The following is a 15,550-nucleotide window of genomic DNA, read 5'->3' on the forward strand; positions in this document are numbered from 1 at the left end:
GTTTTGAATCCTGGCCTGCTGGGGTCGGTACCGAAGTCCTAGGACAGGAGGAATGTTTGGTATACACAGTAAGTTCTCAATAAATGGGAAGTGATTATTTTTGCACAATGCTTTGCATTTTACTGAGTAGATGTTAACTGGATAAATGAATGATTTTTCTAAAAGCCCATTCAAATATTATCAAGGGTACAAGCAAATATTTTTTTTTTTAAAGTTAGTTTCTAGGGCTGTGATCCCAGGGGATCCTTTGACTTTCTACTTCTAATCAGGTCCCCAAATCTCTAAACCCAGAAAAACGCTGTTCAGTCTCCTGTCACCAGCTGGCACTGATTATAGGTAAGGATCCTGTCTCCCTTCTACAAACTGGAAAACAGCCTTGGGGCAAAGCCTCCATGAAATATCACCTTCTTTAGCTCAGGACAAATTCTAAGGCCATCCAAATTCTGATCCTTCAAATGGGACAGGAGCTAAAATGGTCTGTGCTTGGGTTCCTTTATCTGTGTTAGCATTATAGCCATTTATCTGTCTGAAAAATCGAGGATAAGAATTGGACTGAAAGGTGCAATTGAGGCTCTGGGCTGAAGGAGGGTGAGTGACTGAATCTGGGCTGAACTTTTCCTAAGTCCCCAACCTCAGGTAGTAAAGGCTTTGGGAAAGACCACCTCCCTTTTCTGCTCTGTCCAGGGTGACCATGGGGTGGAAACTCTGGGCACAGTTGGGCTGGCTCCAACTTCTAAGAGGACTCTCCTCAGGTATTGGCCCCAGGTTTTATAATCCTGAGCAGAAACTGCAGTTGGAAGGACACAATAAATGGACCAAAGACCCAGCAGACTCCACAGCTCATCCTTGAGACCCTTCTTCCCAGCAGCATCTGCCCTCACCATGGAGAAAGGTTCATCCTCCAGAGGGTACTCCAGTGGCAAAGTTCTTAGGGGGCTGTGAAAACAGACTAACAGGCATCCAGAAAGACCTTTCTGCAAGTCCAAAAGCTCTCTGTGTGGATCCAGTTCTCAAGAATGGGAGCTGACTGGCGGGAAGAATGGGTCACTATCTGTCTCTGTTGCTCTCTCTCTCTCCGCCTCTAAGTGACTTTTTTCTCTTGTTTCCACAGAATACCTTTAATGAGAATGGCAGCTGAGAACTCCTCTGTGACAGAATTTATCCTCGCAGGCTTAACCAACCAGCCAGGACTCAGGATGCCCCTCTTCTTCTTGTTTCTAGGTTTCTACGTCGTCACTGTGGTGGGGAACCTGGGTCTGATAACCCTGATTGGGATGAATTCTCACCTGCACACCCCCATGTACTTTTTCCTCTTCAACTTGTCCTTCATAGATTTTTGCTATTCCACTGTTATCACTCCCAAGATGCTGATGAGTTTTGTCTCAAAGAAGAACATCATCACCTACGCAGGGTGTATGACTCAGCTCTTCTTTTTCCTTTTCTTTGTTGTCTCTGAGTCCTTCATCTTGTCAGCAATGGCATATGACCGCTACATCGCCATCTGTAACCCACTGGTGTACACAGCCACCATGTCTCCTCAGGTCTGCTTACTTCTTTTGTTGGGTGTCTATGTGATGGGGTTTGCTGGGGCCATGGCCCACACGACATGCATGGTGAGACTGACCTTCTGTGCCAACAATCTGGTTGACCACTACATGTGTGACATCCTTCCCCTTCTTGAGCGCTCTTGCACTAGCACTTATGTAAATGAGCTGGTAGTTTTTATTGTTGTGGGCATTGATATTGGTGTGCCCACAGTTACCATCTTCATTTCTTATGCCCTCATCCTTACCAGCATTCTCCATATTCGTTCCACGAAGGGCAGGTCCAAAGCCTTCAACACGTGCAGCTCTCACATAATTGCTGTTTCTCTTTTCTTTGGGTCAGGGGCATTTATGTACCTCAAACCATCCTCTCTTTTACCTATGAATCAGGGGAAAGTGTCCTCCTTGTTCTATACCACCATTGTGCCCATGCTCAACCCACTAATCTACAGCTTAAGGAATAAGGATGTCAAAGTTGCTCTGAAGAAAGCACTGAGCAAAAAGCCATTCTCTTGAGAAAGGGAAAATATCTAGGAAAGGGACTTGTTTTCTTTCCTTGTATGATTCAGGTTCCATTGGTTACCTAGAGGAAATTTTAAATCTTTCTCAAAGAAGTTTATCCTCCGCATTTTATTTATCCTTAAATCTATAGGGTACTCATATTGAGGAGATCTTAAGAATCATTTAATTCAGTTTGCCTATATTTCTGAGAATAGGTCCAGGTTTATGTACCTTCTCCAAGGTCACTCAGTTACTCAGCAGCAGAACTGTGATTAGGATCTAGGCACTTGATTTCTAATACTCGTGGCCTTCCACTATGGCTCACTTTCTTCTTCCATTAGCCCTGGAAGATTTTATTTCAAATGTGAACTGATCTAAGATGTTAAGATCTGGTTCTATCTACAGAAATTTCATGCAACTTTTTAAGGGCTAATTTTAAATACCACATTTTTGCAAAGAAGGTAGGAGGTATAAAACTTTGTTGAGATGGTCTTGGCTAAATGACCAAATTCTTCAAGAATTTTGCAGAGTACATGGGGAAGAGTATGCCAGGACTCAGAGAACAGCAAGCATGGTAACGCCTCAGACAGTAGTGTGGAGCTCAATGACTTGAAAGGATTTGGTCATGCTGGCTAGAAGACCTTATAGAAAGTGTCAAAGTTATTAAGTACAGATTTTTTGGGAATTTTTTCACACACAACCATTTCCTTGTTTTCAAATTGTGCTTTTAACAGTTAGGTGGAGAAGTCTGAAGCTCATGGTGGTCAGCTAAAACTCTGGAGACTATTTCAGAACCAGAGAGAAGACTTTGTGTTACAAGCCAGTAATTAGGTTAGCACCATACAGCAGCCGGTCAGCAAAAGAAATGACCACTGACTGTTATGGTACTGTAGATCATAGAGACTATGTGAGGTATTCTCTCTGTGCCTCTCTAGATCAACTTTCTGCTCCTGTGTACCTTATTCCAAGTCCTGGGAGACATTCCTTATTGGGTCCTGTCAATGGGATGCCATAGCACTCTGGTTTCTGGGTGGGTTAAGCCAATGGCGGCATCAGCAGAGGAAATCAGAGGGCAAGAGGAGTATGATGTGATATTCATTTCCCTGACTTTCTTCCAGGGACTATAGTCACTGAATGCCCATTTCCTCCTTTGTCTCTTCATTCCAAGGGGTGGTAATGTTGCTGCTACTAGCCTCCAGCTTCTGCCATCTTTTTGTGGTTTCTCTCAACCACTCTTTTGCCTATACCCATGCAAACAGTGTCCTTGTTATGTTTTCAATTATTTTGTTTCAGGAGATCATCTGTTTTCTGTTGGGACTCTGATTGACACATCTTCCAGCAAAGGGTGGAAGGATTATACAGTTTAGGTTTGTAAAGCCACAGGCTAATGGTACCGTGTAAAGGGAGGTAGAGTTGGTTTTTGGTTTAAAAGAAAAATGTAAGTAGTAAATATTTCTTTGGGAAGCAATGATATGTGAAATGCTCTAAAAATGCTTTTGATTTACGAGATTCTTTTTAGGAAAAGTCTCTTCTATTTGTAAAAATCAAGTCTGGATGGATATATCATTGTATCTTTAGGGAAGGTACAGATCATTAAGAGTGAGTTCAAAAGAATAACCATGGAATCAGGGAACTGTGTTTAGATGGCACAGAACAGAGGGCCAGCACAGAATTGGAATGACTGGGACAGGGGAGATGAGAAGAATGGCATAAAGACTCAGAAAAAGCAGAAGAGGGAACTGGGGGGTAGAATAAAATCTGAACCCTAGCTTTTACTCAGCAGCTCTGTGACCTCATGCAAGTTAGTTGAGGTCTCCTCCTTTTTCAAACTTCCACAGGATTGTTGAAAGAATTAATTATTTCTTTCTACATTTCTACATTCTTTCCACATCCCATTTACAATATGTATTTATTTGTATACTGACTGGGCAGTACCTGTTCATGGTATTTATAATTATTACCAAAAAATGATCAGTGAAAGGAAATCTCCCATCACTCTAGTTTTCTGATCCTTCTTCATCCTCCTCAGGGTCTGTCACTGTTGCTTGTTGGTTATATATTTTAAGAGAGTCTTTCTATGCACAGTGTGATAGCCAAGATGCAATAGGGAGTTACTCAGATCAGATCAGAGGGCTGAAAGCTATCAGCAGAAGGGAGGAGGGGGAAGGAACAAAAGCAGGGAAGGAATATGCTTTGTTTTGCAGAACTAGCAGTTCCTGACAGTGTTTCCCCTGGGAGCCCCTTGCATGGGCCACTCTGGTGGCCACAGCTGGCTTGGAGCTGAGAACCTGTGCAGGAGCTCCCAACTTGTCCTGAAGTTACCTTTAATTCATTCTAATACTAAGATTTCCTCTTACGGGCAGAGTTTTCCACTGTATTTTAAACATACAATGTACGTATTAGCATGTCAACATGCCAGGCATGTGCAGTTGAACCAAAGAGTTCAAGTAATAGACTATGTATGAAGTTCCTTATTGTATATGCAAGATTCCTGCCCCTGACTGCTAGTATACTGAATAAAAGCTTCCTGTACTAGCCCCATTGGGAGACAGTGCTTTGAGACCTATCTTCCTGTCTCCTCATTTGTGACAAGTAATACAAAGTTCTTTGCTTTCAGCACTTTCTTGAATTGTGTTCAATTCAGTGCACCCCAAGTGGCAATCCCCTTGAATTCAGTTACACCTGCACATCTATACACACAACCTTGTCCTTGTTTACAGAGTCTATGAGGGGTTCCTTTAAAATGCAACTACCAATGAAAAGGGGAATAAGGAGCTGTTACTAGATAAATAAATGAATAGAAAATCAGAAAAGGTTTTATATGAAGGGCTGTAGGTAGCCAAAAAGAGGCAGAGAGAAAAGCATAATGTGAAATCAAGGGGATGTCAGCTCTGGTCACATGAGTGTGTGCACCAAGACACAGCTCACAGAATTTGGTTTTTCTATTCTCTTTCTTCCAACTTGATTTTTATGACTGCAAAATTCTAATATATGGGTGTATATCTCATTAGCAGCTTTCTTTTTTTTTTTTTTAATATTTTTATTTGTTTCTAGGAGAGAGAGAGAGAGACAGCGTGAGCAGGGGAGGGTCAGAGAGAGAGGGAGATACAGACTCTGAAATAGGCTCCAGGCTCCGAGCTGGCAGCAGTACAGAGCCCGACGAGGGGCTCAAACCCACGAACCGTGAGATCATGACCTAAGCGAAAGTCGGACGCTTAACCGACTAAGCCACCCAGGCGCCCCTCATTAGCAGCTTTCTACTACTGTATATAATTTTTCAAATTATAAATAATGCTTAGCATACTTATTGAATAACTCTTTGAATTTTCCCTAAATGAGGATACATTTTTTAGATAGGAAATTACTGACATGAGATTATTGAATATTATTTCAAAATTCCTTCTTGAAAGTTTATCTCAATTCACACTCTACTAGTGGTATAAATGAACTCAGACTGTCTACTCTTGGCCAGATTCTGTACTAGTAAGGGTGCCACTCATAGAAAATGATTACCTTTAATTTTGATAGTGGTGGTATTTGTATTACTGTCTTTTCCTTTTATTCCTTTCTACTTCATAAACCACTTGTGGTGTCAGAATGGATAAAGAAAAGAGGGAGCAGAATTGAGAATGCTTTCTTTTGCCTTTTTTCCTCTTATATACTCCTTGTAGGGGAGGGAAATAATTTTTCCTCTACCCTTGTACTTTCTTGGCTGAGACTCCCCTGTGATAAGATTGATTCACAGGAGAAAACCAAACAGAATTTTAATAACATTATATCTCCTGTATACACTCAGGAAAAATGGCCCAAGCCATGACCTTAAATACCGTTTCCAGCTAAAGACAAAAGAGGATGTTGTGGGGGAGGGTCATTAATTATGAAAGGTTATCAGATAAAACATAGTAAATGATAGTATGGTTGTTATGCAGAGATTTAAGTTGCTACCTTCACCACTGAAAATAGTTTCTAAAGATTTAGTCATCCCTTTCTTCTTGGTACAGTGAGGGAGACACTCTTACACATAGAGATTTCCCTTATACATATTAATTTTCCTCACAAAGGGGGCAATTTCTACTCAGTTTTCAGAGCTTCTTCTATGCCTTTGTTTTCTGAAAATTAATCAGATCAAGATAACCCTTCAGCCAAAGATAAATATTTTGGGGTGGCAAATTCTACTCTACTTAAGCCGTTTATTTTTTAAATGGTTTTTCCTTGGCTGCATCATAACTCAGTAATCTTTTTTGAGCCAAGGAAGGAAGATACTCTGGAGTTTTACCTTTGTGATAATATATTGTGAGATGACCTTCTGGAATAGCTTTCTGTCACCTCTCTGTTGGTTTCAATGTCTCTGCTCTATGTTCTCATAGCGTACTGTATTTAACCTATTAAGTGTTGGTCAAAATGTAGGGCCACTCCTCATTTAATTTTCTGTATACACCTCCACTACAAATTACACTGTAAGTTTTGTGTGAGCAGAGTCCCTGATGTCCATTTTGATAAATACCCCACACCTAGTGGCTATAGCAGAACCAGACTCTATCTTAGATTTGTAAGCCCCAACTTTCTACTCCTTTTTATGGCCAAGTATAGTGTTGTATAAAATGATTAACTTAAGCGAACTCTAAATCACTATCAATTGAACACTGGCTCTGAAAGAAATTTTATAAAATACCAATAATTCTGTATTCATTCTGTCCTGTCCATTTTCTTTCTTTCTTTTTTTTTTTTTAAATATTTTTATTTATTTCTAGGAGAGAGAGAGAGAGAGAGAGAGAGAGAGGGAGATACAGACTCTGAAATAGGCTCCAGGCTCTGAGCTGGCAGTCAGCACAGAGCACGACGCGGGGCTCAAACCCACGAACCGCGAGATCATGACCTAAGCGAAAGTCGGACGCTTAACCAACTAAGCCACCCAGGAGCCCCTGTCCTGTCCATTTTTCTCATATCCTGAAGACTACACACTGAAGAAAAATTTGTACAATGAAAAAAAATTATTCATTATCCAAGAAGCTACCATTTTCCTCAGAATATCAGATTAAGCCAGCAAGAATGTGTTCAAAAGAAAGATTAGCATATTGTTTTTTTATTTTTAAAGTTTATTTTGGAGAGTGAGAGAGAGAGAGAGATCGCATGTGAGTGGGGGAGGGGCAGAGAGAGGGAGACACAGAATCCAAAACAGGCTCCAGGCTTTTAGCTGTCAGCACAGCTGACATGAAATCATGTCCTGGGCCAAGGTCCATGCTTAACTGACTGAGCCACCGAGGCACTCCAAAAGATCAATTAGAAAAAGGTCACCAAGACCATAACCTGATTCTTCCTTACTGACTTTGCAGGGCACAATACTGTTTTCTCAGAGCAAATCTTCCTTTCTTTACTGTCACAAATGAATGTATCCTATATTGTGTCAGAATTGCTTCTGGGAACATTTGATAATACAGTTTTTGGAACTTTGCAATTGTCTAGTAATTTTATTGAGGAAAATTACTACTTTTCCCTTTATTATTAAAACAAGGTTGTGAAGAGATGTTTTGAGACTATGAATTATCTTGTTCCTTCTCAAGTTTTCACACACTAGTTTTAGCATCCATTGATAATTAATTCTTGCATGAATCAATACTACTCTGATGGTTGAAAAGTACAGATTTTTTAGCTCCATCAGTCTTTCATTATTTGTTAGTTGGTACTTTGTCAGGAAGAACCTTTCCTTCTGTATTTATTTATCTATTCACTCATTCATCTAGTTATTCATTCACATTATTGTGGACTCATGCTTTCTAATTTTATGTAATGGGTTATGATTCATTATTGTCATTGCTTACTTTAATGCTCAATTTATCCCTGATTTGTCCAATGGGGGCCTCTTCATAGAAGTCCAGATTTTCTTTTAACATCTCTGTATTAGATTTTGAGCACTTTGTTGCTTTACAGAAAAACAAGATGTTTCAGGCTTATTTTGTAACTTCCCTGCCCCAGCACTGGTTCTATTTAGAAACAAATGGTGTTTAAAACCAAAATATGAATGGTAGGTGGAATGAGCTGTATTTAATGTAATTCTGCAAGTAGGTATTTCTTGGGAGAATATTCATGTTTATAAAATATTCATTTATATGTTTTTTTTCCCTTGAGGATACCTGTCTGCGTGTACAAGTGATAGACCTGGTTCTCTGTGAATGAGCCAATGCTCTGTGTCCCAAAGTCAGTGATTCCTGAGTGTCATCTTGGTCTCCTTCTCACCATTTTTTACTAACTCACATGACAATCTCGTTAGGTTCCCATCAGTGACTGGTGATACCACATGAAAGGAAGAAATAGGCCTGGGTTAGAGGTGGGGGGGGGGCAGGAAATAGTCCTAAGACTCTTGTCCACACAGTTTGGTTTTGATACCATTTGGTCTAGCTTCTTTATTGCTGGGACTCCTAGTCCCATATGCTTCCTTCCTTCATACTGTATCTTGCTTGCAGTAACCCCCCGACTTTTATCCTAACATTCCAGACTTCTGTAACTTGAGAATGAAGGTGGACAAGAATTTCACATTCAAGGGACTCATATTCTTCAAACCCCAATAATGATATTTTGGAAACTTTATGTCCTTTGGACTTTACATACAAGTTCTCACTGAATCTTCTCTACAAGTTAAGGAGCTTGCTTAACATTGTACAGGTGGTAAGTGGTGGAGTAAAGAACTGAATTTAGACTGTCTGATTCTAGAGCCCATACTCTTACACTTGCTGCCTTCCAGAGGCTCAATCTGTATGTGCAAGAAATAGTACATGTGATGTACATATATTCATCTTGTGCAATGTCCAAGTTCTTGATGCCCTTGAGCTGAATAAGTTCATATATTCAACAATTTGCCTAAAAGATATGTCAAGAGAAAGACCCTAAAGATTTTTCTCCTCATTCAATGCACTGAACTAGTAGGGTCAGTAATATAAATGTAGGTGGGACCTGCTGAACTACTGTAACATGGCCTGTGCAATAATACATTCAGAAAATGTTTATTTGAGGTTATATTCCAAACTTCAACCTGGTGATCTAACACATGCCAGAGAACTTAATACCTGGCTGATATAGAACATGCTAAATAAATGCTGAATGAATCCTTAGTGAGACCTTAAAATATTAAATCAGTGCTTTGTTTTTAATTTAATTTAATTTTTTCTTATATTTGCAAAAGTAATGCTCAAGTACTATAGGAACATATAAAAGTAGAGGTAAGAAAATATTTTTTAAAATCCATGATCCTACTACCTAGGTATAGCTATTCTTAGGATTTTGGTGTATATTTTTTCAGAATATTTTTCTTATGTTGGTAGTTGTGGTGGCTTAGACCATTTTGGAAAACTACACACACACACACACACACACACACACACACACACCTGCATATATATAAATATATATATGCACAGACACAAATGTGATTATATTAAGTACAATTTTATAACTTTATTTTTCATTCTGTAACACACTGTAAACAGCTTTCCATGTGATTAAATTTTTAATCAATGACTTTAATAAATCAAAGTCATTATTTTTAATGACTATATTCATTGCATTTAAAGCGAAAAGATCAGCGGAATGATGTAAAATGTTTGTTTGCTGCACAGAAAGCATTCTTTTCTTTTTTCCAAAAAGTTTTTTTTTTAACAGTGATATGTTCATCTGATGATCCTAAATTCCTTTTCTAAATTCTAAGAGTAGCTCTGTCTTTGATTTATTCTTAGTGTCAATTCTACATATTCTTGTCACTACATTACTTCAGTTTTCCTCGTCTCCATCCTTCTTCTTCCCTATCTTTTATCAAAAGTCAAAGGCAGGTCTAGAGATTCTAGACTTATTTATGCTTCACACTTCTCTTTCCCTAATGAATAAGTCTCTGTATGTCAGGCAGGTAGTTAAAGAAGCAACCCTTTCTCTTCCACTTATCCTACCTACTCTAACCGAAAGGAAGGGAACAGTTTATAGGACTCATGAGAAATTGGGAAAATGAACTTATGTGGCTCAGTGTGGCCTAGTCCCCTTCTTATGGCCCCTTACCCCATTTCTGATTAGGATAGGCACATTCTCAGGATCCCCATTCATCTCTTTCATTTGTAATCCTTCCCCTTTATCAGAGAATACCGACCATTGTCCAGCTTGGTTTAGACCTATATTCACTAATTTAGTCTGTGATGTGCCATGAGGGAGTTATAAAGTCCTATTGTACATCCAGGGGTCTTTCAATCAACTTGATCAGCAATAAAATTGGAAATTATATTTTGGTCTGACTTCTGTGTCTAATTTCAGAAATGGAAGAGAGATATGATTTATTATTATTATTACCCCAACCCTTCTCAACTATTTCCTACCCCTCCCTGCCACGTATATAGTAATTCAAGTCTCAGTATAATTTGCCATTCCCCAGATTTACATAGCTTCCCCCCACCCCATGGCCTTTTAATTTCTTTTTGTGACTCCTTTTGCTCAGAATATCCTCCTAATTTTCTCTGCTGGTAACCTTCTACTTATATTCAAGCCTAATAGCAATGCATTTCTAAAACTATACCATAAAACAGATTGTATATTTCCATAGTAACAATGTAATAATTGGAGATTATTTCTGAATAAAGATCTAGCACAAAATAACCTGTTGGGCAGTTCTATTTTTTGTTTAATTTTTTGAGGAACCTCAGTACTGTTTTCCAGAATGGCTGTACCAGTTTGCATTCCCATCAGCAGTGCAAAAGGGTTCCCCTTTCTTCAAATCCTCGCCCACATCTGTCATTACCTGAGTTGGCAATTTTAGGCTTTCTGACTGGTATGAGGTTATATCTTACTGTGGTTTTTATTTGTACAAAATAGCCTGATAAAAAGCCAAAGATATACTTTTAGAATGCCCTATAATGATTTTTTTAGGGGAAAATTATTTCCCAAGTTTTAAAAGGTGTACAAAAAGCTATTCCAGGTATTGATTTGATACAAAATATCAAAGGCAATAAGCTGAATATAGAGTCCAGAAAAAACAGAAGCCTATCATAAAATTGCCCAGTTTAAACAAATGCTAGTTATTTAATCATTAATAAAAATAGTTATTGTGCCATAAGCTTCCTTAGATATTAAATATAATAATAATTACTATTATTATTATTTTTTGCTAAGGCCTGTATTGTATTAAAAAAGCTGGTCAGATAATTCATTGAATGCTTTTCTGTTTAGCAAAGAAGTTTATTATTCATTCTACTAAGCAGTGTAATAAAGCTTATTAAAAAAAGACGACACTGAAGAATTGAAAGTTTTAAAAACTTTGTAGGAGTATGAGGAATAATCTGTGGAATTAGAAATATTTGTGTATGTATCCTCCAAACCACATTCAAACATTTCCAAGAAAGGGGAAAATCATTCAAAGTGGAACAAAGCTTTGAGGGAGTCTGTTACATCCCTCTAAGAAGGTGATTTTGGCAGATGTGTCTGCCTTCATCCAAGGGATAAGAGAAATTTGTTTCACAGCCTAAATGCTTTCTCTATCTCCACTCCCTGTCTTCAGCCCCTGAATCTCCAGTCCCTATTATACAAGCCAGGGTTGTTGACTGCAAACAGCAGAAGTTATTCTGGTTAGCTTTGGCAAGAGGGAGTGAATTGGCAAGAAATTGGGGGTAATTAACAGACTCTTAGAGAAGGCTGTGGAATCAGCTTTTGCAGCCAGGCAGGATCTAGGGGAAGCCAGTTGGTGGAATCACAGCCAAACTATACCACAGAACCATCTGGTTAGGCTGCGTTGGGTATCGCCAATATCTAATACTTCTTATCAATTGGTAGTTTTTCTGTCTTTGTCTTTGCAAAATGAAATATAAACTGTTCCTCTTTCTTTGTATCACTTGTTCCAGACTCAGAGTCCTGCATGGGAACATCTGACTGGCCGAGCTCAGTCTTTTGTCCTTTGGGGAAGTTTCAAAGAAGGTGGCTAAATTTGGCTTTAACCAAGGGTCACAAAAGGGCAGATTCCCAAACATGGAAGGGGTACCAATGCTGCACAGTCAGTACTTCTACTTAGTTATGCATAAGCATCTGTTTATTCTAGGTATCTAGGTGTATATCTAAATTATATATTTAAAGGGCAGGGATTGCGTCTATTTTGATTGTTGCTTTATTCTCAGAGGAAAACACAGCCCAAGAATGTGGCAAATGCTCTCTATCTATCTATTGGACCTTCGCTATTTTTACATTTCTTAAGTAATATCTCTAACTCATAGTCCCTGCCAACCCACCCCCCACCCCCCCATCCCTCTGGCTGATGCCAGCTTTGGATAATTTCTTTAGATCTACCCTCCAGTTTACCCATTATCTCTTCACCTGTGTCTAAGAGGCTATCTAGCATATTCAGAGTTCCTCACTTCAACTCTCATGTTTTCATTTCTAAAAGTTCTATTTGAATCTTTTAAAAACTTGCCTTGTCAATTTTTATGGGGCTTTCATTATACTTCCAATTTGCTCTTTTTCCCCCTTTGAACACATTAAATAAATTATTTTGGGGGCGCCTGGGTGGCTTAGTCGGTTAAGCGTCCGACTTTCGCTTGGGTCATGATCTCGCGGTTCGTGGGTTCGAGCCCCGCGTCGGGCTCTGTGCTGACTGCCAGCTCAGAGCCTGGAGCCTGTTTCAGTCTGTGACTCCCTCTCTCTCTGACCCTCCCCTGCTCATGCTGTCTCTCTCTCTCTCCTAGAAATAAATAAAACATTAAAAAATAAATAAATAAATAAATAAATAAATTATTTTGTATTCTGTCCCTGATAAGCCTAATGATTTTGCAGGTCTGGTTCTATAGCTTGTGGTTTATCATTTAATGATGATTCTCATACCTGGTGGCTTATTTTGTGTTTGTTTAGTGCTTTTCATTTAGAGTTCATGATCCCTAGATAGTTAGCTGGGGAAATTCTTTGATATATGGAGCTAACTTGTATTTTCCAGAGAGGATTTTTTGGTTACATATGTAATAAGAATTTTTTTTGCCTGAAACATAGCAATTGTTAGAAATTCTCAGGGGATATTTTCTCTTTCTCTTCCCTAGAGCCAAGGCCAAGTCAGACACCTATCTTTGCCTTCTTCCTATGTGGGCTCTTATTCATCTAATTTAGCCATGGAAGATTTTTTCTTTTTGGAGATTCAGTATTATGAGTCAATAATGGTTCCAAACTCCCAGGCTTCCAAGATTCAGTCATAAAAGGATTTATCCCAGGACTTATCTCTTGGGTCCTGCATAGGCAACTCAATTAACACCCAACTCTGGAAATCTACTAGTTCCCCAAAGGCAAACTCCAGGTCCAGTTCTTGTGTGCCTCTTGGATACAGATCTTTTCTCTTCTGCCCTCACAGAAATTCACTTAGTTCCTGACACCTCAAACATTAACAGATTATTTTTATATTTTACTCAGATTTCATAGTTTTGTTCTTTCAGAGGAGGCTTTTCTAAGTATAAAGTTTGCAAGAGGGCTGGAAGTAGCTGGCCTTAATAAATACTTATTGGATAATGAATAAATGAGTAAGTTGATTCTACTCTAATGAATAGAGATAATGCTCAGTCTTCAATTGCTAGGCCACTTCCATACATCTGCCAGACTGTTATTCAAGAGGGGGAAATGTGGATATGAAATTATGTGTACTAAAAACAAATAACTATTTTCTTCATAAAAATAAACCTAAAAACATCTAAATACAGAACTGAAAGGAGATTATCTGAGTAGTAAGGGGGAATTGGACCAAGTAATTCAAACTTGTACTAAAGATTCCCCTAGCCACTTCCTTTGAGTATTTCCCCCTGATGTCTACCAACTAGCATGCAGGTCCTAGAGGGTTTCTGTGCTCTTAATATTGGATACATGACCATAAACTTGCTGTCCCATGCTATGTCTGGAGGAAAGATCCAGAGAGTTACAATATGACTGTCCTGAAGGCTAGAGAATGATAAAAGAGAAATAAGAGTGGAAAGAGAGGGAGGGAGGGAGGAAAAGAGAGAGAGAGAGAGAAAGAGAGAGAGGGCTAAAAACTGTACCCTTTTAGGACTGAATCTTGGTGTGGGAGCCTGACAGTGACCACAAGAAAGCGTGGTTAGGGACGCGGGGATGTGCCTGCACACGGGGCTCCCTGCCTGGGCAAAGCATGCCTGCAAACAGGATGCTCTGCCAGGAGGCCTGCACACAATATCCAAGTTTAATGGTCCGCTCGCAAATGAGGGAACATGCCCTCCTTAGAAATAAGGAGGAGGCTGGAATTGTGAGCAGGCCTCTTAGTAAACATGTTGTGGTCGCTTCCTCCCTTTGCTCCCCCCTGTCCTTGAAATGTGTTTGGCTACTTGCCCGTAATTGGTAAAGGAATGCATCTTGTAGATTTCAGTTTGTATCCAGTTACCAGGGTATAAAATAAACCGCAAGAGGGGCTTGCGTAGAATTGTTCCTCCGGCCGGAGTTGTGTCTGTGTCTGTCTTTTGTGTGTGTCTTGTCCTCTGTGTCATTTCGTCCGCAACATCTGGCGTCCAAACCCGGGGCAGAGGGCGAACGAAACCGAAAGGGTGAGTACCCCTCAGGGATTGTAGGTCCAAGGCAGGGGAACTTTCGGGAAAATTATGGGGAATTCCCCATCAGCAAAGGCACAATACATGGAGCTAGTCACAGGAGTTCTCCACTCCATCGGGGTGAAGGTATCTAGTCGCCGTTTATCTGAGTTATTGCGCCTTGTGGAGCAGCATTGTTATGGGTTTAAGTGCCAACCCAAAGTACAATTAAACTTAAAGGAATGGAAATTAATACAGAAGGAATTACGGCAACGGCATCAGAAGGGTAACATAATTCCTTTGAAATTGTGGACTCTATGTAGTGCTATCACTCAAGCACTTGCATTGCTTTCTGCAATTAAGGAGTTGGTGGGAAGATGAAGCCCGAAAGCAGGCTCAAATTAATGAGGGACAGAACCCTCCTGGTCCCCTGGAGGATAAATTGATGGGAGAGAGATAATTTTGAGCCTTGAGAGAACAGGCTCGATTTTCCGACCAGGATTTACAGCAGGTGCGCCAGGTATTTCTTAGGGCTTGGCGCCGTGTTGTACCTACTGGCCACGCTCAGCCTTCTTTTACAAAAACTTTACAAGGACCCAATGAACCCTATACTGATTTTCTTGCTAGATTGCGGGTGGCTGTTGAGCGGGATGTTGGACGTGATGAAATCTCAGAGATACTTTTGCAGACACTTGCTTTTGAAAATGCAAACCTGGAATGTAAACGTGTTTTGGGCCCTTTAAAAGGGCAGGGAGCTTCTATAGCTGAATATATTAGAGCTTGTTCAGGAGTGGGGGGAACTGAACATAATGCTGCTGTTTTTGCTACTGCTTTGGCTCAGGCTATGAAGCCCTCCAAGGGTGGAAATTGTTAAAACAATGCCGGGGACTCAATTGGCTGCGCCTCCCACTCCTCAAGTAACCCCTTTGTTTTCCAACAACCCTTAGAGATGACTGCTACATCAGGAATAGCTAAACCTTT

The 15,550-nt window shown here is 39.8% G+C and overlaps 1 protein-coding gene across 1 annotated transcript; it reads left to right on the plus strand.

The window, feature by feature from the left end:
• The first annotated feature begins 1,118 nt into the window (after positions 1–1,118).
• LOC120243940 (olfactory receptor 145) lies at positions 1,119–2,060 on the plus strand. The gene has a single exon (XM_039250177.1). It carries the CDS (start codon positions 1,122–1,124, stop codon positions 2,058–2,060), a length of 939 nt encoding a protein of 312 aa, XP_039106108.1. The 5' UTR covers positions 1,119–1,121.
• Positions 2,061–15,550: the final 13,490 nt, after the last annotated feature.

The sequence above is a fragment of the Hyaena hyaena genome, unplaced genomic scaffold (genome assembly GCF_003009895.1).
Source record: "Hyaena hyaena isolate Hyena2069 unplaced genomic scaffold, ASM300989v1 scaffold_364, whole genome shotgun sequence".
In the NCBI taxonomy this organism is placed as follows: domain Eukaryota; kingdom Metazoa; phylum Chordata; class Mammalia; order Carnivora; family Hyaenidae; genus Hyaena; species Hyaena hyaena.

Coding starts and splice junctions, on each gene's coding strand:
- LOC120243940 (XM_039250177.1), top strand. CDS start 1,122: ATGAGAATGGCAGCTGAGAACTCCTCTGTGACAGAATTTATCCTCGCA.